The sequence below is a fragment of the Schistocerca nitens genome, chromosome 5, assembly GCF_023898315.1.
Source record: "Schistocerca nitens isolate TAMUIC-IGC-003100 chromosome 5, iqSchNite1.1, whole genome shotgun sequence".
NCBI lineage: Eukaryota > Metazoa > Arthropoda > Insecta > Orthoptera > Acrididae > Schistocerca > Schistocerca nitens.
The window spans coordinates 371,803,034-371,828,660 of NC_064618.1; the positions used below are offsets into that span (position 1 = coordinate 371,803,034).

The 25,627-nt window shown below is 37.6% G+C and overlaps 1 protein-coding gene across 6 annotated transcripts in view; it reads right to left on the reverse strand.

Annotated features, from left to right (window-relative positions):
- The window catches only part of LOC126260807 (protein phosphatase 1 regulatory subunit 12A), a 350,453-nt gene that overhangs the window by 227,643 nt on the left and 97,183 nt on the right, over positions 1 to 25,627 (reverse strand). For all 6 annotated transcript variants that reach the window (XM_049958170.1, XM_049958169.1, XM_049958171.1 and 3 more), the window contains exon 3: positions 11,833 to 11,951. In XM_049958170.1, coding sequence (XP_049814127.1) covers positions 11,833 to 11,951 — 119 coding nt within the window. The remainder of the gene's footprint in view (positions 1 to 11,832; positions 11,952 to 25,627) is intronic.

Here is a 25,627-nt window from a genome sequence, read left to right on the forward strand (position 1 = left end):
AGAAGAGATATTTAATTTAATTGATGAAAGAACAAAATATAATAATGCAGTAAATGAAGCAGACAAAAAGGAATACAAAAGCCTCAAAAAATGAGATTGACAGGAAGTGCAATATGGCTATGCAGGGATGGCTAGAGGACAAATGTAAGGTTGTAGAGGCACGTATCACGAGGGTTAAGACAGATACTGCCTACAGGAAAATTAAAGAGACCTTTGGAAAAAAGAGAACCACTTGTATGAATATCAAGAGCTCAAATGGAAACCCAGTTCTAAGCAAAGAGGGGAAAGCATAAAGGTGGAAGGAGTATATAGAGGGTCTATACAAGGGTGATGTTCTTGAGGACAATATTACAGAAATGGAAGAGAATGCAGATGAAGATGAAATAGGAGATATGATACTGCATGAAGAGTTTGACAGAGGTCTTCCAGTGCTAAGTCGAAACAAGGCCCCAGGAATAGACAACATTCCATTAGAACTACTGACAGCCTTGGGAGAGCCAGGCCTAACAAAACTCTACTATCTAGTGAACAAGATGTATGAGACAGGCGAAAGACCCTCAGACTTCAAGAAGAATATAATAATTTCAATCCCAAAGAAAGCAGGTGTTGACAGATGTAAAAATTACCGAACTATCAGTTTAATAAGTCACAGCTGCAAAAGTCTAGATCAGTTTGGATTCTGTAGAAATGTTGGAACACGTGAGGCAATACTGACCTTACGACTTATCTTAGAAGAAAGATTAAGGAAAGGCAAACCTATGTTTCTAGCATTTGTAGACTTAGAGAAAGCTTTTGACAATCTTGACTGGAATATTCTCTTTCAAATTCTAAAGGTGGCAGGGGTAAAATACAGGGAGCGAAAGGCTATTTACAATTTGTGCAGAAACCAAATGGCAGTTATAAGAGTTGAGGGGCATGAAAGGGAAGCAGTGGTTGGCAAGGGAGTGAGACAGGGTTGTACCCTATCCCCCATGTTATTCAATCTGTATATTGTGCAAGCAGTAAAGGAAACAAAAGAAAAATTCAGAGTTGGAATTAAAATCCAGGGAGAAGAAATAAAAACTTTGAGGTTTGCCAATGACATTGTAATTCTGTCAGAGGCAGCAAAGGACCTGGAAGAGCAGCTGAATGGAATGGACCGTGTCTTGAAAGGAGGATATAAGATGAACATCAACAGAAGCAAAACGAGAATAATGGAATGTAGTCGAATTAAATCGAGTGATGCTGCGGCAATTAGATTAGGAAATGAGGCGCTTAAAGTAGTAAATGAGTTTTGCTATTTGGGGAGCAAAATAACTGATGATAGTCGAAGTAGAGAGGATATAAACTGTAGACTGGCAATGGCAAGGAAAGCATTTCCGAAGAAGAGAAATTTGTGAACATCGAGTATAGATTTAAGTGTCAGGAAGTCATTTCTGAAAGTATTTGTATGGAGTGTAGCCACGTATGGAAGTGAAATGTGGACGATAAATAGTTTGGACAAGAAGCTTTCGAAATGTGGTGCTACAGAAGAATGCTGAAGATTAGATGGGTAGATCACGTAACTAATGAGGAGGTATTGAATATAACTGGGGAGAAGAGGAGTTTGTGGCACAACTTGACTAGAAGAAGGGATCGGTTGGTAGGGCATATTCTGAGGCATCAAGGGATCACTAATTTAGTATTGGAGGGCAGTGTGGAGGGTAAAAATCTTAGAGGGAGACCAAGAGAGGAATACACTAAACAGATTCAGAAGGATGTAGGTCCCAGTAGGTACTGGGAGATTATGAACCTTACACAGGATGGAGTAGCATGGAGAGCAGCATCAAACCAGTCTCTGGACTGAAAAACAACAACAACAACAACAATTACTAGAAGCAATGACATAAATTAAAAGGTTTTCTGCTGTCTTCTGAAAAATTACACATACCACCATTTGATGAACTCGAGGGAACTGATTGAATTAGTGCTGACTTTAGTAAATACTGATGGTGCTTCTTGGCTTGTCATTTCACAGGAATTTTTATCCTATCCCACATAAGAGTCTAGGGCACTGCTTCCGACACTGGAAGAGCTACAATCAGAAGATTTGTCCAAGTATGGTCTGTGCTTTGGGAAAGCAATACTGCATTTACAAGACATGGTTGAACAATTAAGTAGGCACGCCACTCTTACAATGCCCTCAGAGCTATTCACATTCTGAAGTGGGAATTGCAGTATACAATGCGTTTCATTGCATAATTTCCAGGAGAGAAGGACCGAGCTTAAAAAAAATAATGTGATGCCATAGCAGAGATGCAAGCATTATCATCAACATGATTTATTAAAACAGTGTCATTTTGCTTCAGACGAGGAAATGAAAAGGCTCGAGGGCTTCAGCAGATAATTTTTCACATACTGTCTCTCCAAAGTGCATCGTATGTTTGTCTGTAATTAACAGAAGAAAACAAGGTAGCACTACAACTTCTTTAACATTTATTACTTCTGTTTGTGGTGCATATTTTTATTTATTTTCTGTACACAATCTGTAAGGGCTTTGTTTCCAAGAAAATAAAATTCCTGAATTAATTAAATTGCTCTAGATCATGAATGTACAATGTAATACACGAAACAACCAGATGATTCGGTAAATTATTTTTCTGTCTGGAGTTTACCATCATATTAAAACTGTTATGAAACAGTTTTAATGTTTTTATGTTATGAAACGTACAGCTGTTGGTCTACCTTTTTGCTCAACAGCTCACCTCTCCTTCCTCACAAAACACATCGCCTGAAAATGTCCCCTGCTATTTCTTTCCATCTCCCCTCTACCAATACTACTTGCAGGGTGATTGCAAATGGTTCACCAGATTTTGACATCATAGCTTCAAATATATAATGTCCACTAGTTTGTGTTGATAATCAATGAAAAGAGCATACTTTAATGTTCTGTTTATGTCACTGCAGGTTTCATGGTGATTCACCAAGAGGCAGGGTGATAGCAGTTTGCAAAATTGTGACTGATCAACAGAAAGTATGTATTTTGCTTGCTGCAATATTAGAAGACTGATTCCATCATTACCATGCAGTTTGTGTTCTGAAGACTGTACAACATACAGCCACCAACCCACCAAAGCATTCAGCAGTGGTGTTGACAGTTCAAGGATACATGTGGCCTCTGTAAAGGGAAAAAGCTCTGTACAACTGGATGTTGCAGCTGAAACCAGGGTGTATACGTGGACAAGGAAAAAGAATTCCCGGATTTGTCCCAGATTTCCCGGTTAAAAACACACTTTCTCCCGGGTGAAAATACCCTTTTCCGACAGTATACTCTTAGTCGGCACTGTAAAACTCATCAATCCTTTGAATGTTAATGGTTTTATATACCGGAGTAGAATTTCCCGGCACTTTAGAAAACTTAACTCAGTGGGAAAAAACACGTTTTGAAAGACCTTTGATATGCAGAAACATGTACGCTGCATATTTTCGTATTACAAAGGTAAATTCGAATTCCACCAAAAACTACATGTCACTTTCCAAAGCATTGAAATCGAGATTGCGATGCGCTTTTGTAAACCAGTCATGGCTCATGTCACATGATCAACAGCTGATGACAGCATAGGACACGTGATGTAGTCAGCCAATAGCAAGATCACTCTTAAAGCAGCGCGAACACACAAATAAGAAAAGTTAATGGTTTAAATTAATATACATAGCATTCACCTATAATATTAGTCTCGAAGATTAATAAGACGGAAGAGAAGGTAAGCTTCCACATATAATATTGGTATGTTTTGCACTTGTTACACTTTAAGATACATCACACAAATGTGTCAGTAAAATTTTTTAAAAACGACGTAAATGTTTGATCTTCTGGGCTCAAAATTCTTCTAAATGGTTGTCCTCAGAGAGTTGATTTTTAAATGAGAGTCAAACGCTTTGTGATTTAAGAAATTCATCTTACATTCTCGCACATAGCTCATCTTAGGTAAAAGGAAATCTCCTTTGAATGTAACGCTTTTCAAACCACCATTCACAATATTTTCCCGCGACCTGTTAGAAATAGGTTCGTTTCAGCAGTTGCAAGAGTGCGCCAGATAACAAGCGTCACCGAGCTTGCACAGCTACGATGACACTGGAAGCCCATATATATGTTCGTATGTGTAAAACATTAAAAGATCTTACAGTATGTCATAAAAGAAACAAGACATCACCGGCTGGGGTGGTTGAGCGGTTCTAGCCGCTACAGTCTGGAACCGCGCCGCTGCTACGGTCGCAGGTTCGAATCCTGCCTCGGGCATGGATGTGTGTAATATCTTTAGGTTAGTTAGGTTTAAGTAGTTCTGACTTCTAGGGGACTGATGACCTCAGAAGTTAAGTCCCATAGTGCTCAGAGCCATTTGAACCATTTTGAAACAAGACATCAGAGGATACTTCAAGAGCGTCGGAATTTCATGAACCAAACAAAAACGCATAATTCGGCTTAAAATGCACATTCATATACAAATTTTCTTGGAGTAACAGTACTGTATTATCTCATGTTTGGTTCTTTATTGGCATAATGCCATAAGTGCACTTGAAATGCAGCGAACAGTTGAAACTAGCCAATAGTGTGAAATTAAACACTTCGTTTAAATAAGTTAACTGCCTCAACAGAAAAGATTAATAAAAGCCAAATCTCTTTAGCAAACCAGCCAAAATAACTTCATTGTTCTGTAAAGCGATTAATGTTCGACTCTCAGAAAGGTGGAAATAAAATCTAAAACTGATAACATATTTTAGCCTTCCGTAATTACACGAACGTCTTTTAATTATTTTGATAGCTCCCAGCCACAAAAATCCGTTTTGTTATCATTTAACATGAGAGCAATAAATGAAGAGGAAACAACAAAATGACTAAATGTAAACAGGCCACGTGGAGACGACCCACCTCCCCACCACAACTCAGACTGCTCTGTGCATCAGCCCCAGATTTACTAATTTCAGAACCGGGGCAAAATTAAGTAGTGGCACCCAGCCACATATCTGTAACGAGAAGCGGGAGAAGGTACTACTCATTCGCGACTCAACTGTGCATGCGCAAGAGCCCGCCCGCAGCAGCTCAAACGAATCTAATTTTAACAGTTGTCACGCCATACTCATCGGAGGCAATTGCGTAATCTTCCTAAAGCTTCTGATACACTTTTCTGTTGGCAGACACTTGTATGAGCAGTTTTGTTGTTGTATATGGCACATTTCCTTTGCAACTTAAGTTTTATTTTCCTTCTTTTTTTTTCCTCCTGTTCATGTTTTGTTGCTCAGTGTTATTCTGCAGTAGCGGGATACAGTAATATCCTTCATTAGAGTATTGGTTCTTACCAGTCAAAATCACAAAAATTTAACTGAAAACTAAAACAATGAAAAATTCCCGGAATTCTAAACAATTCCCGGGTTTTCCCGGTTTTCTCCGGGATGAAAAAATTCCCGGGTTTTCCCGGCTCTCTCAGGTCATATACACCCTGTGAAACACTGGAGAATGCCAAAGAGGTGTTCAGGCGTTCCCTTTATAGCCCGAAGAAATCTACATGTCGTGCAAGTAGCAAACTGGGCATTCCACTGCCCACTGTTTGGAAGATTCTGCACAAACATCAGAAATATGGAACTTCCTGGCAGATTAAAACTGTGTGCCAGACCTAGACTAACTCGGGACCTTTACCTTTCACGGGCAAGTGCTCAACCAACTGAGCTACCCAAGCACGACTCACGCCCTGTCCTCACAGCTTTACTTTTGCCAGTACCTCGTCTCCTACCTTCTAAACTTTACAGAAGTTCTCAGAAGTATCGCATACACCTGCTGCAATGTTCATCAAGTGACGACACCATCAGATATGGATTTGTGAACATTTCCAGGAAGCAACGGAGAATGGTGTCTTTACTCCTGACTCATGTTTACTGATGAGGTGATGTTCCACGTAAATGGTCAAATGAATTGTCACAATGTCCATACATAGGTCACAGCAAATCCCAATTTACAGTTTAGATCAGGGTGTGGAATTTCAACTTTGAAGCCACTTTGATCGCCACAACCCCCTTTATCTGAATATGAAAAAATACCCACTCTGTCTCCTTCTATGGAGTTAGTTTGACAGACAGACTGTTCACACTGTATCTTGGTACATAATAACATGTAAAATTGTTTAATGGACTACTAAGGTTCATCGTAAGCATTGCAAACACAAACAAACTTCAGCACCATACTCTAAAGGTCTAGCACTTAATGTTTGTGTAGAGTTGTCTTTCTGCAGAGAAGTACTGCGTATCAGTGACAGTTCTTCGGTCAAACTCAGACAAAGAAGGTCCATTTAAACATACCATACACAAAAACTTTAGTGTGTGTGTGTGTGTGTGTGTGTGTGTGTGTGTGTGTGTGTCTTCAGCCAAGTCATGTAGGCAGTGTTTAGTCTGCAGTTACATCTGGAACCTCTTACACATGAAGCTGTTCTCGTTGGTAGAACAGCGCAAAATGTGAGCAACTGAAGCTGACTGGGAAATCTTGTAGAAAAATTTTCAATGTAAGTCTTCTGAAGTATCTGATTCTTACATACCTTCATCTCCAAACTGAGGAATTTTGTCATCATGAGGCCAGCCTAATGTGTCAAACATGCAGGGAGGTAATAACATTTGACAAGACAGACTGCAAACTTACGTGACGTATGCCTTTGTGTTTTTTTATTAAGTTTTCTCTTACAAACTGGTACTCATACTCCACAGTTTGAATGTTTGTCAGGTGAACATAATTATTTTTCCTAAAATGGTTACTTGCTCCAAAAACCTTTGTTCACTTGGTCCAACAGCAAAGTGTATGTCGTCCTAAACAGTGATGCAGTGTTCAATTTTCATTTCCTGTGATGAAATAAGGTGTTTCTTATTTTGTAGTGCCACACTTAATGGATTCAATTTCTCGTAAAAGTCCACGAGGAAGTAGGGAAGCCTAAAAAATTTAAATTGCCTTAGATTTTTCAGAAAACCCTTAGCTTTAGCAGCATCGTCATCAGTTTTATGGGCTAGCTGTTCAGAGTGGGTCACAATAGCTTTCCATGATTGAAGGAGAGCTTGAATGACACACACTTTACCGGTCAATCAACTGACAGTGTGAATATGAATTTCTCCTCCTAGAACTTTTACTGTTTCTCTTAACATGCGAAGTCTTTTCGTTGATCCGTAACAGAATTTGAGAAAATTTCTAACAACCGAGTCAAATGTTTTGAGATGTTCATATTCCCGACAGTCATCTATCACAGCTAACTGCAAAGGGTGTGCAAGACAGTGAATGCTTATCAGTATTTGAAGAGAGTTTCATTTGCATAGCTCATCCTGATTTGTGCCCAACCACATCTGCAGCGTCACCAATGCCTACACCTATAATGTAATATTTTTCTCTGTATTCATTTGGGCCTACAGCCCTCTCTCAATAATCTGTCAAAGCTGTGAAATAACCAGAGGAAGTGTAATCCGGTAAATCTATTACACCTAATATTGCCTCCTCAATGTGGTCATCTTCTGCATCCATGTATCCAACCTACACATCTGCACGATTAGTTGCAGTGGCACCATCAATTAGAAGGCTGATGTATTTACAGTTTTGTAGTTGTGTACGAGATCCTGCTTCTGTGTATCTACCATAAAATGAATGAATACTCCGTGCTGTTTTTCACTGGCCATACTGTGCTAACAGTGACATTTAATTTTCGTGTCAAACAAAGAATGTGTAAAAAGTCTTTAAATGACTTATCATGTCTAACTATGTAGTACTTCACATTAAACAAATTTCTAAGATGGAAAAACATTTGACTGTCCATTTTTTAACGGTGAACTTTATTCTGAGTATGCAGAAAAAATGAATTCTTTTAGAGGTGCAGAAAACCCTTTCACTTCTCGTCAACATTACTAGCTTGTACTAGTTCAAAAAATTTGGAAGATGCAAGCTTTGTTGTATCATTGTACATTAGCCACTCAAAATTACTTAACCAGTCTTTATTAAATTTCATTTTAGTTGGGAATGGTGGCGTGGCACAAGCTAAACACTATTACTATGGGCCGATTCTGTCACACAAATCGCAATTTGTTTTTCCTGCACATGAGGAACAATCACATTGTCCTTCACATTTTTGTCACTAGCTACACACCCACTGGATGTATTACACTAAAAAAATGACTGTTTGCCTCTTTTCCATTGTAATAACTAATTTGTCACAAAATCAGATAAACTAAATGTCTAGTTACAATAAAATACAGGTAACCATAAAATTTGAATGCTGGAGGATGCCGCCATATCAACAAAGACCTATCATACCATACACTACAACCTTCTTTAACATGGGCCACTGCTCTTGTTTCACAAACCAGGACTTTCTCATTGATGCCAACACTTGGCAAAGAGTATATACACTTCTATAGTAGCTGAACAGTGCATGAATTTATGTTGTCCATACTATTCTGAACGTAGCCATAGAGTGTTTAAAAAACAAAATAAAATTTACATGTAAGCCTGGATCAACAGCTGTCAATTTTCTGTTACTAATGGAGAACTGGCGACTTTAAAATTCGCACCCTGCTGTAGACTGAAAGAGATTCTCTGAAAGTGAATGTTTTCTGTGCTGTTTCACGTATGAAAGTGTATGGCTTTCACTTTTTTTCCTGGGAAAACTAACGGATACACTGTACCTACCTACATATGTTGCAAGACTGGGTGTTCCCTAAACCAATAGTTGATATCGCAAATTTCATAATCCAACAAGACAGACTCCACTTCATTGGCAAAGAAGTATGTCACCACATGAAGGAAGAACTTTGAAAGTAGTGGACTGGGCACTACACTCTGGATGACTTGGCACTCTTCAGATGGCCCCTACAGTCTACCAAACATATGGTTACCAATTTTCTTCTCTGATGGCATGTGAAAGACGATGTTTATGCACAACCTTTGCTGACAACACTGACTGAACTCCAGAATCACATAAGTGCTGTGCTATTGAAGACTGACAGACTGGCTTGAAATTTACTATCACATTGGTGTTTGTCATTTAACAGGATGAGGGAACATAGAACATTTGTAGCCATGTATAAGAAATTTGGAAATGTGCTTTTTGATACTAAGTATTGTCCACTATTTTTTATATATAATACTTTGTGAAATAAAGTTATACCAAACCAGACAAGTCATTTGTAATCATGCTCTATATTGCTTTCCACCCCACTGTCATTTTCCTGAACTTAGAACATTCCACATCGTCTTTACTTATCATTAGTCATTTATTAATAGTTCATTTTATTCAACTGATATTTCTTTCCTGCATAACTCTTTCATGCTGCAATGGAGTGAGCATTACTCTGAAACTTCCTGTCAGGTTACTAGTATGTACAGGAGAAATCCTGTGCAATTTGGAAAGTAGGGGAGAGTTATTGATAGAAGTAAAGAAGTGATAGCAGTCTGGTAGTCACGACTTGATTGCTCAGCCAGTAAGAGCATTGTCCATGAAAGACAAGATACAACATTGCTACAAAAAGTATAGATTGAAAACATCAATCCTGGAAAGCCCAATCTCACATGATTCAGTAAAGCTATCAGAGGTATTTTTATGACTCAATTGAGGATTTTTTGGTTTGGAGGATGCACATCTCAAATGGAAAGTCATCAACAGTTGCGAAGTAGCTGCAGGCTTGTCTTGGAAGAGTGCTGGGACCCTTGCTGTTTATGGTTTATATTAGTGACCTGCAGACAATATTAATGGTAACCTCAGACTTTTTGCAGATAACATGTTATCTATAATGACATACTGTGAGGAAAGTTGCTCAAATATCAAAGCAGATCTTGATAAAATTTTGAAGTGCTGCGAACATTGGAAATTTGCTTTAAATGTTCAGAAAGAGTGCAATGTCAACTGTCACAACTGGAACACATCAACTCATACAAATATTTGAGTGTGATAATACGCAGGTGTAAGAAATGGAATGGACATACTGGCTCAGTCACAAGTAAACTGTGTGGCAGGCTTCAGTTCGTCAGTAGATAATGTGAAAATGCCATCAATCTGGAGAAGTGATTGCTTACAAAATACTATAGAGTTGCACCCTAGACTACTGTTCAAGTGTTTGGAACCTATATGAAATACAACTAACAGGGGATACTGAATGTACACGAAGAACAGCAACATAAACGATAACAGGTTTGAATGACCCATAGGAGAGCTTCACAGATATGCCAAAAAACCTGAATTAGCAGACTTGGTAGGCACCCTATGGCGGACACAAGCTATCCTAGGAAAGATATTTACAAAGTTTCAAAAAACAGTATAAGTAAGGAAGCTAAGTAATTACAGTGTGCACAGAGGTAGTTAAGCAATTTTTCATCCTGAGCTTCATGCTGGAATGGAACAGGAAGAAACCCTAATATGTGGTACGGGGGTCGTTTGAATTGTGCCACGCCAGTGCTCTTGGAAGAGAGCTGTGGTAGTGACGTGGTTCTGTTATTGTTCCCACATAATGATTTGCGAAGTCCGGGGGGGGGGGGGTTCAAGGTTCAAACAGTGACTAAGTACTTCGTAAAGAAAGGCATGAAAGCAGACAGACATTCATGCCAATTTTCAGAATACACTGGGGACTCTCCTCCTTCATATTCAACTGTTGCCAAGCGGACAAATTAATTTAAATTTGGTCGGGAGAGCTTAGATGATGATGATATTATGATGATCTGCATACTGGTCGGCCAACATGTGTCACTATTCCAGAAATCGTTGCGAAAGCACACACAATGGTCACAGAGGATCGCCGATTGAAAGTGCGTGAAATTGCTCACGCCTGCCGGATATTTTTGGGACAAAAAGCTAATCTGTTTTGCTAAAGGCAGACCCCACCCAAAAACATACGTATTGTTAAAGCAAACACAGACAAAAGAGCTTCAACCTCAAGATGATCATACTAACAACTGATGGTTCATGACTGATGATACATACAGAAATGCAATTTCACTATGACACACATAACATTTAATGTGCTGTGTGCTGAAAGTGTGACAATATAAACTGTCAGAATTTTCATTACCGATTGTGGCACTGTGATTAATTGGGTAAAGTGTGTGGTGCAAACCTGTGACCAAGATATTGGCTTGACTGCCGGCAGAGTGCAGCCTTCCTTCTTGCGTCACTATGAGAGCAAGAGTGGTGGGAAAATTTCCGACACCTTAACTTACCTCTCTTGAATTCATAAAACTACGTTGTCTGTATAATCCAAATCCTCCAGACATTTATGGCTGTTTTTCCACTCCTTTGGCTTTTCACTTCAAGCAAACTCTGTGTCATCAAGGGATAGTGATGTGGGCTGGGCAATTGCCCAGTGGGCAGGACATTTATAAATGGGCTTTTGCCCAGGAATGTGCCCAAAGCAGTTATAAATGCCCAAAATCTGGGCATTTATGAAAAAAACTTTTTAAAGTTTTTACTGCTAGAATGGACAATTTACCAATTAAAATAAGGAATGTGATGATACTCAAAATATTAAAAGTTGGCAAATGTTTACTTTTAAACCTACATATAACATTCATTGCCTTTATTAATAGAAATGAAAGGAAGCGTGTTCACATATTAATATTATGATCCCAATATCACCTTTAATAATGATGCAGGTATTAATTTAGTGAGTGCGTGGTCTAGATCTAGAGGCTCTGATGCCTTCCATCCTCAGTATTTAAAACATATGCAAAGCAATAGTTACAGAAAGTACACTCTCTCCCTCCCCTCCTCACTCCACTGCCTGCACCAATTTACACTGTAGGTTGTTTACTTTCATTTTATTGCAGCTATTAAAATATTAAAAATTTAAGAGTCAACTGTTACATACCTTTAGCTTCAATATTCTGTTGAAGCATTTCCTCCATTTCATCTGATTCAGCAATGTCAACTGGAAGTTCAGCATCATTGTTGACAGCTGCAACATTCCCACCGTGTTCTATCAGGTACCTACGGAAAACGAACGAACAAAAAATTTTACAAAATAAATACTGCAGTTATATGCAGACCAATACAATTATTTTAATTATTTCTAAGAGATTTATTTGTAGTTCCAGTAACAAATTCATTTGCAGCATTTCAAGTTCTGAATTTTCATCCACACTTCATTATTCTTTTCATGTACCAGTATTTGAAACTATTTCAGATAAAAGTTACTGGCAGCCACTTACAGGCTACATATAAATGGTGATAAGATTGGGCCCAGCTGAAAGTTATAATTATTGTGTTGCTTTTAGCCACTATAGTCAAATAGCAAAATGCTCTGGTAACTGAATACTGTTGATTGCTACATTCATCGTGTATTCATTGGTGAGGCAAAGTATTCTGTTGCTTTCATTCAAAAAAACCAATCTCTCATTTGGTGGCTCTTTCATCTTCTTTACCAATATGTATTAACTACCACACAGCTCACAACTAGACCCAAAACAACAACACCACCACCACCACCACCACCACCACCACCACCACCACCACCAGAGTGGGGCACATGAGAAGAAGTAAAGAGTTAACAAAATGATAAAACTGAAATTTTTAGAAAATCTTGAAAAATAGTGCTACATTATTTTATTTATTCATAAATAATAACTTTTTTAGTATTCTCAGAAGTAATGTTACCAGTTCAAACTGCAATTAAATCTTAAAACATTTCCACTTTCCTGATATGATGATAGTCTGGACAGAATATCAAAGAAGATGTAATGTTCCAATGTGTGAATCATTTGTCACTTCCAAATAATGTTATTAACAGTACACCATGATAACTCAAGTTAGGAAATATGAACAGTTACATTAAAGGCCTCTTGGTTATACCCTGCAACCAGTATTAATAAGTAAATTATAAGTATCAGTTTACTCCTGTTGAGTGGTTCACTACTGTATTACAGTGGTGTGCACAAAAGAAGGTGGGTGGTGAGGCGATGCATAGTAGCTAGCACTAGTGCACCATGTGCCGCTCCAGCCAATAGTGTCATTCTTCTGCACCTGCCAATAGTACACGCTTGGGGGTGTGTGTAAAACATTTAGCATTGATTTTCATGTTAGTTTAGGTATTGTGAGCTTACTTAGCCACTTCATTGGTCATTATGGTGCACAAAGCAATTACAAGATATATTACAAGTGGCAGTGACAGTTTACCGAGCATGTAAAACCTACTAGTGAGAATCAGATGCAGAAACAGTGGCCCATTACAGTACTCATCCCTTCACAGCCAGTTACCAGAAGGGCAACAGCAGGTTGCACAGCCACCTTCCTAGATACACACCACTACAGTACGGAAGATACATTCCAAGCTAAGAATGATGATAGCAAATGAGTAAATTTTCAATTTTTGTGATGGTCTACCTGCATGTAGGGAGCATATCACAGTTCTCTCTTACAAGAAACAAGTTCAAAAGAAACAAATGTAGAATGTCCACTTTTATTTCCCTTTGTAAAACAGCAAGCACTTACTGTGTCATTACGTTACGTCCATGAATGAATGACTGAGTTCCTTGTCATTAAGTTTAATTTATTACTATCATAACTAAACAAAATAGAGTACTTTAACTATTTTACTTAATACACTCATATCCCAATAAATGCCACAAATTATGAAACAAATAAGTAAATTTCTTCTGTCTTGCAATATGTGACTAAGAATAATTTTTAGCTACTGGTACTATGACAAATCAGTAAAATTTAAGACCAAGTACACGGTTGCTGTTATAGACACTAAGTTAACTTGGATGTTGAAACATCAAGTTTCAAGCAGCCTGTAACACCAACAAAAATCACACGTTTTTGAGTATACAATACAATTACAGAGATGAAACACACACACACACACACACACACACACACAGGCCAAGTGCGAGTTGGATTCTTGTTCTGAAGGTTCTGTACAAAATTAATCTCCATACATAAAACACAATGTCTAAAATCAGTCACTCACTCACCATTGTCCAGCCACAAAAGATAGAAACTTGGAAATTTGCAGAGCGTGTTAAGCTTATACTGTAGGTGTCGTTAAAGACGGATTTTTCAATATTCCATCCCTAAGAGGGTGAACCCTCCCCCCCAAGAAGCATGGACCTTGCCGTTGGTGGGGAGGCTTGCGTGCCTCAATGATACTGATAGCCGTACCGTAGGTGCAACCACAACGGAGGGGTATCTGTTGAGAGGCCAGACAAACGTATGGTTCCTGAAGAGGGGCAGCAGCCTTTTCAGTAGTTGCAGGGACAACAGTCTGGATGATTGACTGATCTTGCCTTGTAACACTAACCAAAACAGCCTTGCTGTTGTGGTACTGTGAACAGCTGAAAGCAAGGGTTAACTACAGCCGTAATTTTTCCCGAGGGCATGCAGCTTTACTGTATGGTTAAATGATGATGCCGTCCTCTTGGGTAAAATATTCCGGAGATAAAATAGTCCCCCATTCGGATCTCCAGGCGGGGACTACTCAAGAGGACGTCGTTATCAGGAGAAAGAAAACTGGAATTCTACGAATCGGAGTGTGGAATGTCAGATCCCTTAATTGGGCAGGTAGGTTAGAAAATTTAAAAAGGGAAGTTAAATATAGTGGGAATTAGTGAAGGTCGGTGGCAGGAGGAACAACTTCTGGTCAGGTGAATATAGGGTTATAAATACAAAATCAAATAGGGGTAATGCAGGAGTAGGTTTAATAATGAATAAGAAAATAGGACTGCGGGTAAGCTACTACAAACAGCATAGTGAACGCATTTATGTGGCCAAGATAGACACGGAGCCCATGCCTACTACAGTAGTACAAGTCTATATGCCAACTAGCTCTGCAGATGATGAAGAAATTGATGAAATTTATGATGAGATAAAGGAAATTATTCAGATAGTGAAGGGAGACGAAAATTTAATAGTCATGGGTGACTGGAATTCGACAGTAGGAAAAGGGAGAGAAGGAAACGTAGTAGGTGAATATGGATTGGGGCTAAGAAATGAAAGAGGAAGCCGTCTGGTAGAATTTTGCACAGAGCATAACTTAATCATAGCTAACACCTGGTTCAAGAATCATAAAAGAAGGTTGTATACATGGGAGAATCCCGGAGATACTAAAAGGTATCAGATAGATTATATAATGGTAAGACAGAGATTTAGGAACCAGGTTTTAAATTGTAGGACATTTCCAGGGGCAGATGTGGACTCTGACCATAATCTATTGGTTATGACCTGTAGATTAAAACTGAAGAAACTGCAAAAAGGTGGGAATTTAAGGAGATGGGACCTGGATAAACTGATTAAACCAGAGGTTGTACAGAGTTTCAGGGAAAGCATAAGGGAACAATTGACAGGAATAGGGGAAAGAAATACAGTAGAATATGAATGGGTAGCTTTGAGGGATGAAGTATTGAAGGCAGCAGAGGATCAAGTAAGTAAAAAGACGAGGGCTAGTAGAAATCCTTGGGTAACAGAAGATATACTGAATTTAATTGATGAAAGGAGAAAGTATAAAAATGCAGTAAATGAAGCAGGCAAAAAGGAATACAAACGTCTCAAAAATGAGATCGACAGGAAGTGCAAAATGGCTAAGCAGGCATGGCTAGAGGACAAATGTAAGGATATAGAGGCTTATCTCACGAGGGGTAAGATAGATACAGCCTACAGGAAAATTAAAGAGACCTTTGGAAAAAAGAGAGCCACTTGTATGAATATCAGGAGCTCAGATGGAAACCCAGTTCTAAGCAAAGAGGGGAAAGCAGAAAGGTGGAAGGAGTATATAGAGGGTCTATACAAGGGCGATGTACTTGAGGACAATATTATGGAAATGGAAGAGGATGTAGATGAAGATGAAATGGGAGATACGATACTGCGTGAAGAGTTTGACAGAGCACTGAAAGACCTGACTCGAAACAAGGCCACAGGAGTAGACAACATTCCATTAGAACTACTGACGGCCTTGGGAGAGCCAGTCCTGACAAAACTCTACCATCTGGTGAGCAAGATGTACGAGACAGGCGAAATACCCTCAGACTTCGAGAAGAATATAATAATTCCAATCCCAAAAAAAGCAGGTGTCGACAGATGTGAAAATTACTGAACTATCAGTTTAATAAGTCACAGCTGCAAAATACTAACGCGAATTATTTACAGACGAATGGAAAAGCTGGTGGATGCTGACCTCGGGGGAAGATCAGTTTGGATTCTGTAGAAATGTCAGAACACGTGAGGCAATACTGACCTTACGACTTATCTTAGAAGAAAGATTAAGGAAAGGCAAACCTACGTTTCTAGCATTTGTAGACTTAGAGAAAGCTTTTGAAATTGTTGACTGGAATACTTTCTTTCAAATTCTAAAGGTGGCAGGGGTAAAATACAGGGAGCGAAAGGCTATTTACAATTTGTACAGAAACCAGATGGCAGTTATAAGAATCGAGGGACATCCAAGGGAAGCAGTGGTTGGGAAGGCAGTGAGACAGTGTTGTAGCATCTCCCCAATGTTATTCAATCTCTATATTGAGCAAGCAGTGAAGGAAACAAAAGAAAAATTTGGAGTAGGTATTAAAATCCAGGGAGAAGAAATAAAAACTTTGAGGTTCGCCGATGACATTGTAATTCTGTCAGAGACAGCAAAGGACTTGGAAGAGCAGTTGAACGGAATGGACAGTGTCTTGAAAGGAGGGTATAAGATGAACATCAACAAAAGCAAAACGAGGATAATGGAATGTAGTCGAATTAAGTCGGGTGATGCTGAGGGAATTAGATTAGGAAATGAGACACTTGAAGTAGTAAAGGAATTTTGCTATTTGCGGAGCAAAATAAATGATGATGGTCGAAGTAGAGAGGATATAAAATGTAGACTGGCAATGGCAAGGAAAGCATTTCTGAAGAATAGAAATTTGTTGACATCGAGTATAGATTTAAGTGTCAGGAAGTCGTTTCAGAAAGTATTTGTATGGAGTGTAGCCATGTATGGAAGTGAAACATGGACAATAAATAGTTTGGACAAGAAGAGAATAGAAGCTTTCAAAATGTGGTGCTACAGAAGAATGTTGAAGATTAGGTGGGTAGATCACGTAACTAATGAGGAGGTATTGAATAGGATTGGGGAGAAGAGAAGTTTGTGGCACAACTTGACTAGAAGAAGGGATCGGTTGGTAGGACATGTCCTGAGGCATCAGGGGATCACAAATTTAGCATTGGAGGGCAGCATGGAGGGTAAAAATCGTAGAGGGAGACCAAGAGATGAATACACTAAGCAGATTCAGAAGGATGTAGGTTGCAGTAAGTACTGGGAGATGAAGGAGCTTGCACACGATAGATTAGCATGGAGAGCTGCATCAAACCAGTCTCAGGACTGAAGACCACAACAGCAACAGCAACAGCAACAACAACAACAAGAGGGTGAAACAGGGGACAATAGGCTTTGTGAAAAGGTCACTATTAAGGCAATTTTGAAGCCAGAACCACGAAAATTGGTATTTGAGTACTAAGTTAGAAATAAAGAAATACGTGTTTCAGCATTTTTGGAAATTCAACCACTGAGCAAGTAAAATATTGAGTGCATGTTTTTTTGAAAATAAATCATTATTAAAGAACTACTAAAGCATTTTTACAGCTACGTTTATGAAAACTGGAATCTGACATCTGTTAGAAATTTAAAAAAATACATTTGTTTCAGTGTTTATGGAAATTCAATCCCCTAAGTGACAAACAGGGAATGAAAACTTTTATGAAATTATTTAATTATGAAAGCATTTTCAAAGCTCAATCTATAAACATTTAGTATTTAGCTCCTTTGTTAGAAACAAACAAATACATGTTTCACTGTTTTTGGAAATTCAACCCCTAAGAGGGTGAAATGGGATGAAAATTTTTAAGAAAATATTTGGATATATTTTTTAAAAAAATTTGACAGGAAATCTATGAAAATTGGTATTTCATTAGATATAAAGAAATATGCATTAGGGGGATGAAAGTTTCTATGGAAATGACTAACAAAAACCATAGACTTGAGCTAAAAGAATCATATTTTGGTCAGACGTACAATCCGAACAACTGTGCTTCGAAGGCCTTAATTAGCGTTAAAAGTTTAGAAGGTGTTGCAATCTGTGGACAACAGCGAACAAAGCAGAAGGCACTACCCTAGTTATGCATACTATGCACACAAATAGTTCATCTATAGATTTCGCTAAGTGAGTTTGCGAGTATCAAAATATGTGACAAATGACTGTATCTTTTGACTACAATTACTTAATAGCCTAATTTGTTTACACTGCTGAGAGACCACAGACCTTAGTATTTGCCACATTTCAATTTGAAAACTCTAACCATTCCAGAGAAAAAAGGAGCTTAATAGACTAGCAGGCAGACAAGAAAGTGATCTTGTAAGGCTTCCATTTTTACCAAGTGAGGTATGGAACCCTGAAAATAAGAATTCCAAAACAGGGTCAGACTAAGCCTTTACGATTATCATATTGACATACTAGCCATTATGCTAACGAAACATGGATGCACAAGTGACATTCGAAATTATTATCCACCTTACATATTACTCTGTAATTCTCTTTCTTATTGCTATTACTGATCCACCATCAGTAGCTTTTACAAGGCAAAATGGGGATGTATATCACTGCCAATAAAAGATACGTATCTATAGCACTTAGTCACTCACTGTCAGAAGATGTCCTGCAAACACCCCCTTGTTCATTACTCTGAAGTCTAACCAATGTTTTCTTCAAAGTCTTTCTTGATCATTTGCAACAAGAGCCAGTTAGAATGACATCAGGGCTATGCGGAGAACTATACAAAAGTCTTGACAGATGTGAGCACACTAGGTCATATTTGACAAAGATGATAAATGAACTTCCTCCATTTTTTTTAATAGATGTATGGCCTTTACAAGTTAGTGAAATACTCATCCGTAATATTATATAACCATTGTCAAAGTGCTAAAGACTGTGTGCACATCTGGCAACAATGCCCAAAAATATGACCACAAACACCTTGTTTAGATATTTATAGATTTTTATCAACATACATCAAGATATTCCCTTTTCAACACATCATGCGGTCGATCACAACCATAGTAAACACACGATAACTTGCCAGCAGGCATGAAATGTTTAGCTCCTAATAGAGGTTAGATTAAGAACAGCCTAACGGATTTATCGGTGGCCTGCTCCTCATACTTCAATTTCTTAGTAAAAGCAACTGATGTAGATATTATTATTATTATTATTATTTCTTTACTTTCTCAGACGTTAAGTCTGGTTAAAAATGGAAAGTGACGCGGACCTTGATCAAGCATCACTTCCTTTTAACTGTACGGTATATCTTACATTGCATTTAGGAAATTTCGGGTAATTGAACATGTATCAATAATTACAGATTTCTGTAGTTGTATGTATAAGTTTGGATGTAGCTGTATTGCATTGATGTACTGGTGGATATTGTGTGGTATGACTCCTGTAGTTGATAGTATAATTGGTATAATGTCAACTTTATCCTGAGGCCACATGTCCTTGACTTCCTCAGCCAGTTGGATGTATTTTTCAATTTTTTCTCCTGTTTTCTTTTGTATATTTGTTGTATTGGGTATGGATATTTCGATTAGTTGTGTTAATTTCTTCTTTTTATTGGTGAGTATGATGTCAGGTTTGTTATGTGGTGTTGTTTTATCCGTTATAATGGTTCTGTTCCAGTATAATTTGTATTCATCATTCTCCAGTACATTTTGTGGTGCATACTTGTATGTGGGAACGTGTTGTTTTATAAGTTTATGTTGTAAGGCAAGCTGTTGATGTATTATTTTTGCTACATTGTCATGTCTTCTGGGGTATTCTGTATTTGCTAGTATAGTACATCCGCTTGTGATGTAATCTACTGTTTCTATTTGTTGCTTGCAAAGTCTGCATTTATCTGTTGTGGTATTGGGATCTTTAATAATATGCTTGCTGTAATACCTGGTGTTTATTGTTTGATCCTGTATTGCAATCATGAATCCTTCTGTCTCACTGTATATATTGCCTCTTCTTAGCCATGTGTTGGATGCGTCTGATCGATGTGTGGCTGTGTTAGATGATACGGGTGCTTGCCATGAAGTGTTTTCTTTTTCCAATTTACTTTCTTCGTATCTGTTGATGTTATGTGGTCTAAAGGGTTGTAGAGGTGGTTATGAAATTGTAGTGGTGTAGCCGATGTATTTATATGAGTGATTGCTTTGTGTATTTTGCTAGTTTCTGCTCGTTCTATAAAGAATTTTCTTAAATTGTCTACCTGTCCATAATGTAGGTTTTTTATATCGATAAATCCCCTTCCTCCTTCCTTTCTGCTTAATGTGAATCTTTCTGTTGCTGAATGTATGTGATGTATTCTATATTTGTGGCATTGTGATCGTGTAAGTGTATTGAGTGCTTCTAGGTCTGTGTTACTCCATTTCACTACTCCATATGAGTAGGTCAATATTGGTATGGCATAAGTATTTATAGCTTTGGTCTTGTTTCTTGCTGTCAATTCTGTTTTCAGTATTTTTGTTAGTCTTTGTCTATATTTTTCTTTTAGTTCTTCTTTAATATTTGTATTATCTATTCCTATTTTTTGTCTGTATCCTAGATATTTATAGGCATCCGTTTTTTCCATCGCTTCTATGCAGTCGCTGTGGTTATCCAATATGTAATCTTCTTGTTTAGTGTGTTTTCCCTTGACTATGCTATTTTTCTTACATTTGTCTGTTCCAAACGCCATACTTATATCATTGCTGAATACTTCTGTTATCTTTAGTAATTGGTTGAGTTGTTGATTTGTTGCTGCCAGTAGTTTTAGATCATCCATGTACAGCAAATGTGTGATTTTGTGTGGGTATGTTCCAGTAATATTGTATCCATAATTTGTATTATTTAGCATGTTGGATAGTGGGTTCAGAGCAAGGCAGAACCAGAAAGGACTTAATGAGTCTCCTTGGTATATTCCACGCTTAATCTGTATTGGCTGTGATGTGATATTATTTGAATTTGTTTGGATATTAAGTGTGGTTTTCCAATTTTTCATTACTATGTTTAGGAACTGTATCAATTTAGGATCTACTTTGTATATTTCCAATATTTGTAGTAACCATGAGTGGGGTACACTATCAAAAGCTTTTTGGTAATCAATGTATGCGTAGTGTAGCGACCTTTGTTTAGTTTTAGCTTGATATGTCACCTCTGCATCTATTATCAGTTGCTCTTTGCATCCTCGTGCTCCTTTGCAACAGCCTTTTTGTTCTTCATTTATAATTTTGTTGTGTGTTGTATGTGTCAATAATTTCTGTTTAATGACTGAAGTTAATATTTTGTATATTGTTGGTAGGCATGTTATGGGGCGATATTTAGCTGGGTTCGCTGTGTCTGCTTGATCTTTAGGTTTCAGATAAGTTATTCCATGTGTAAGTGTATCAGGGAATGTGTATGGGTCTGCAATGTAACTGTTAAATAATTTAGTTAGATGTGAATGTGTTGAGGTGAACTTCTTTAACCAGAAATTTGCTATTTTATCATTTCCAGGGGCTTTCCAATTGTGAGTAGAATTAATTGCTTGGGTGACTTCATGTTGCGAAATTATCACTTCAGACATTTGTGGTATCATCTTGTATGTGTCTGTTTCTGCTTGTATCCACTGTGCATGCCTGTTATGTTGTACCGGGTTTGACCATATGTTGCTCCAGAAGTGTTCCATGTCTGTTATGTTTGGTGGATTGTTTATTTTAATGTGTGTGTTATCTATTGTCTGGTAAAATTTCTTTTGGTTTGTGTTGAATGTTTGGTTTTGTTTCCTTCTATTTTCACTTTTTTTGTATCTTCTGAGTCGTTTGGCTAATGCTTGTAATTTCTGCTTCTTTTCGTCTAATTGCTCTGTCGCTTCTTGTTGTGAGATTTTACCCAACCTTTTAAGTTTTTTTCCCGAGATTTCATTTCTTATAAATTGTGTTAGCTGTCCGATGTCTTTTCTCAGTTTTTCTATTCTGATCTGTAGCCTGTGTTGCCATGCTGGTTTTGTGGGTTTCTTCTGTGTGTTGGTTGGTTCTGATCTCTGTCTAGTGTGTATATTTAGTGTAGTGAGTGCTCCTATATAAACCAGTAGTTGTAACTCTTCCATAGTTGTGTTTTCATTTATTTTGTTGTGTATGATTGTGTCGATAGTTTTTATTGTTGTTTCGACTTGTGGGTTATTTGGTGGTCTATGCAAGAATGGTCTTATGTCTGTATTTGTGTCTTTGTATTCTATATATGTTAGCTGAAATTTTTCTTCTATATCTAGCATCTGTGTCACTTCGTGTTCTATTTGTGCTTGTGCTGGTGGCTGTCTTAAAATTTCATTTTCCTCTGATTGTTTAATTGATGTGTGTTGTTCTTTGTTTGTTTGCTCTGGGATGTTTGAGTCCATTACTGTATTTTCTTCTTCTTCTTCTGATTGCACATTATTTTGTTCCAGTATTTGTTGTACTTGTTGTTTGATGTTTTCTAATTCTGACTGGGGTATCCTGTTATTTTTGATTATTACACGGATCTGATCAGCTAGTCGTTGTTCTGTTAAAAATTTTAATTCTGGGTATCTGGTAATAAATGTTGTGTATACTTGTGATCTGTATCCAGTTGTGTTGGTTCCTAGGTTAGTTGCTTGGTAATAACAGAACATGAGGTGTCGATTAACTTCATCTGACCATCTCATCCTCTGTCTTTGTTTTCCTTCTAGGGTGGTTGCAGGAAGCATATCCTGCAAAACACCTCTATTTGGATTTAAATCATTTTCCAGTTGGCTAGCAGTGTCGTTACCATTGTGGGCGGGCATAGGGTTCAAGCGTCGTCCCCGACCATGACGGCGCTTGTCCGAGGCTTCTTTAGTTCTTTCCTGAACCAACTAATCACACTAAAGGGGGGTTAGCCCTATTAGTGGTTTGTTCTTTTCGTCACCTTTTACGACTGGCAGAACATACCGGAGGCCTATTATTATTATTATTATTATTATTATTATTATTATTAATTTTATGGCCTTCATTCGACCACTCTAGTCAAAAATACAAAGCTGTAAACAAGTTGTTACACACGGATACAATTTGGCTCAACAATAACTTGATATGATATTTAGGTAATATAATTATTAGTCTATTCTTATATGAAAGGTGTTTTGCTCTTATGTCTGCCCAATATTTCTTCATTTTTTCGTATTTTCTTTCTTTCTTTATCTGAGACCACTCTTCCTGTACTCCTTTTATTGATTTTCATTTGTAGTCTGGTTTGCGGGTCTTGCAGTATTCTGGTTTTCCCTGTCTGGTTTTTTAGGTCAGCTACTGTAATTTGGAGTTCTTTTATATCTTCCTTATTTTCTGGAGTTCTCATCAGATGTCAAAAGAATGAGATGCGTTTCCTTCCTGATCGTGCTCATGACTGGTTCTATTTTCTTATATACTGTTTCATTTGATGCTATTCTCCAATGTCCATTTATTTTATACTGTTTATTTATACATGTACTAATTATTCTTCTTTCTATTTTTCGTATTCTGTCAATTTCTGCTGTATTAGTTGTTTTGAAGATAGTTTCAGCTGCATACGTTATTTCTGGTTGCGTAACTGTTTTATAGTGTTTTAATTTTGCATCTACAGATAAGCTTTTTTTGTTGTATGTAGTTTTGGTAATGTAATTTGCATAGTTCAGTTTTTTTATTCTATTCTGCCATGATGGCTTCTCATTTAGATTGTATGTTGTTATTTCACCTAAATATTTAAATTTATCAACAATTTTGATTTCCTGTTCTATTGTAATTTTGTTTGCAAGTGGTGGATCAGTTAGCATGATCTCCGTTTTTCCAATGATATTCTAAGGCCTACTTTCTCTGCATTTCTTGTAGTGATTCCACTTGTTGCCCGACTTCTTGAACGGTGTTGGCTAGAAGAGCAAGATCATCAGCGAATCTCAAGCAGTTTAAGCTAGTATCATCTTTTGCACTTCCAATTCTTATCATGTTTGGATTGTCCTTGTACCATTCTCTCATTATGTATTCCAGTGCACAGTTGAACAGTAATGGTGATAGGCAGTCACCTTGTCTTAAGCCTGTTTTTATGACGAATGGTTCCAAAATTTCTCCTCTAAACTTCACTTTTGATTTGGTGTTGGTTAGAGTGAGTTGTTGCATTTTAATTAGTTTTGGATGGAGTCTTAGATTTCTTAAAATTTTTAATACTGAAGGTCTGTGGAGACAGTCATATGCCTTCTTAAAATCTACAAATGTTATTGCCAGAGGTTTGTTCCATTTCTTGTAGTATGCCATAATCAATTTAAACTAATTATCTGCTCTGCACAGCTTCTCCATGGTCTGAAACCTCCCTGATATTCCCCTAACTCCTGTTCTAATTGCTCCTTGATTCTTTCATATAGGATCTTGTATAGAATTTTGTATGTGCAATCTAGGAGAGAGATTCCTCTGTAGTTGTCTGGGTTGCTCTTATCTCCCTTTTTGTGTAGTGGGTGGATGATAGCTGTGGTCCAATGTTCGGGGAATCCTTCTGTTACCCAAATTTTTGTTGGAGCCATGTGTAAGGAGGTCTTGACTGTGTCACTTGCATATTTCCACAGTTCAACAAAAACCTGATCTTCTAAACATGCCTTGTAATTTTTTTGTTCTTTAAGAATTTTTTCTACTTCTTGGGAAGTTGGAGGGTCTAATAAGTTAGTTTCGGTTTTTATTGGGGTATTTATGTTGATTTGTAAGGTTTCTTTGGGTTCCTCGCAATTCAGAAGTTAGTTAAATGCTTTTGCCATGATTTCTGCATTTTCCTTGTTACTGTGTGTCATTCTTCCATCTTCATCTTTCAGTATTAGTGTAGGGGCCTCATATTATTGTAGTTGTTTCCCCAAGATTTTATAGTAGTCCCTGGAGTTGGTTTTATGATAATTACCTTCTATAGAGTTTATAATATCTTTATGGAATTCTCTCTCGATTCTTCTAATATTTTGTGTGAATTTTTTTCTTTCATTTTTGTAGGTTGATGGCATTTTCTTATATTTTATGTGTTTGAAACTTTAACCATGCTTGGTGTCTATCTTCATGGAATTTGTCACATTCTGATGTCCACCATGCATGTTTCCTTCATGGGTTCAAGGGAGCTAGATTCTCTGCTTCTTTTTTAAGATTAGGCACTAGTTGTTCTAGATCATCTGTTAATTTGATGGTTTGTGTTATTTGTTGGTATTTATTATTTTTAATTAGTGATGTGGGTCAAACCTTTTTATTTTATTAGTTTTTCCTGTCCTCCTTTAACGGAGTGAATTTGATTTTAATTTTAATAACATAATGGTCTGAGCCTGTGTCTACTCCTCTGAGTACTTTAACATTGTGGATCTCCTTATGAAAATTTTTGTCCATACAGACATGGTCTAGCTGCCAATCCCCTTTCCTCCAGTCTGGATGTTTCCATGTTTTAAGTTTACTTGGCTTCCTCTTAAAGTAGGTTGATTTAGATATAAGGTTGTGTTCTCTGCAGAGTTCTACGAGTCTTTGACCATTTTTGTTCGTAAATTTATGTGGACTCCATTTTCCAATTATATCTTTATATTTCCTTTCTTTTCCCAACTGAGCATTGAAATCTCCCAATAAGATTTCTACATTCTTTTTATTTACTCTGTTCACAGTTTGTTCTAGA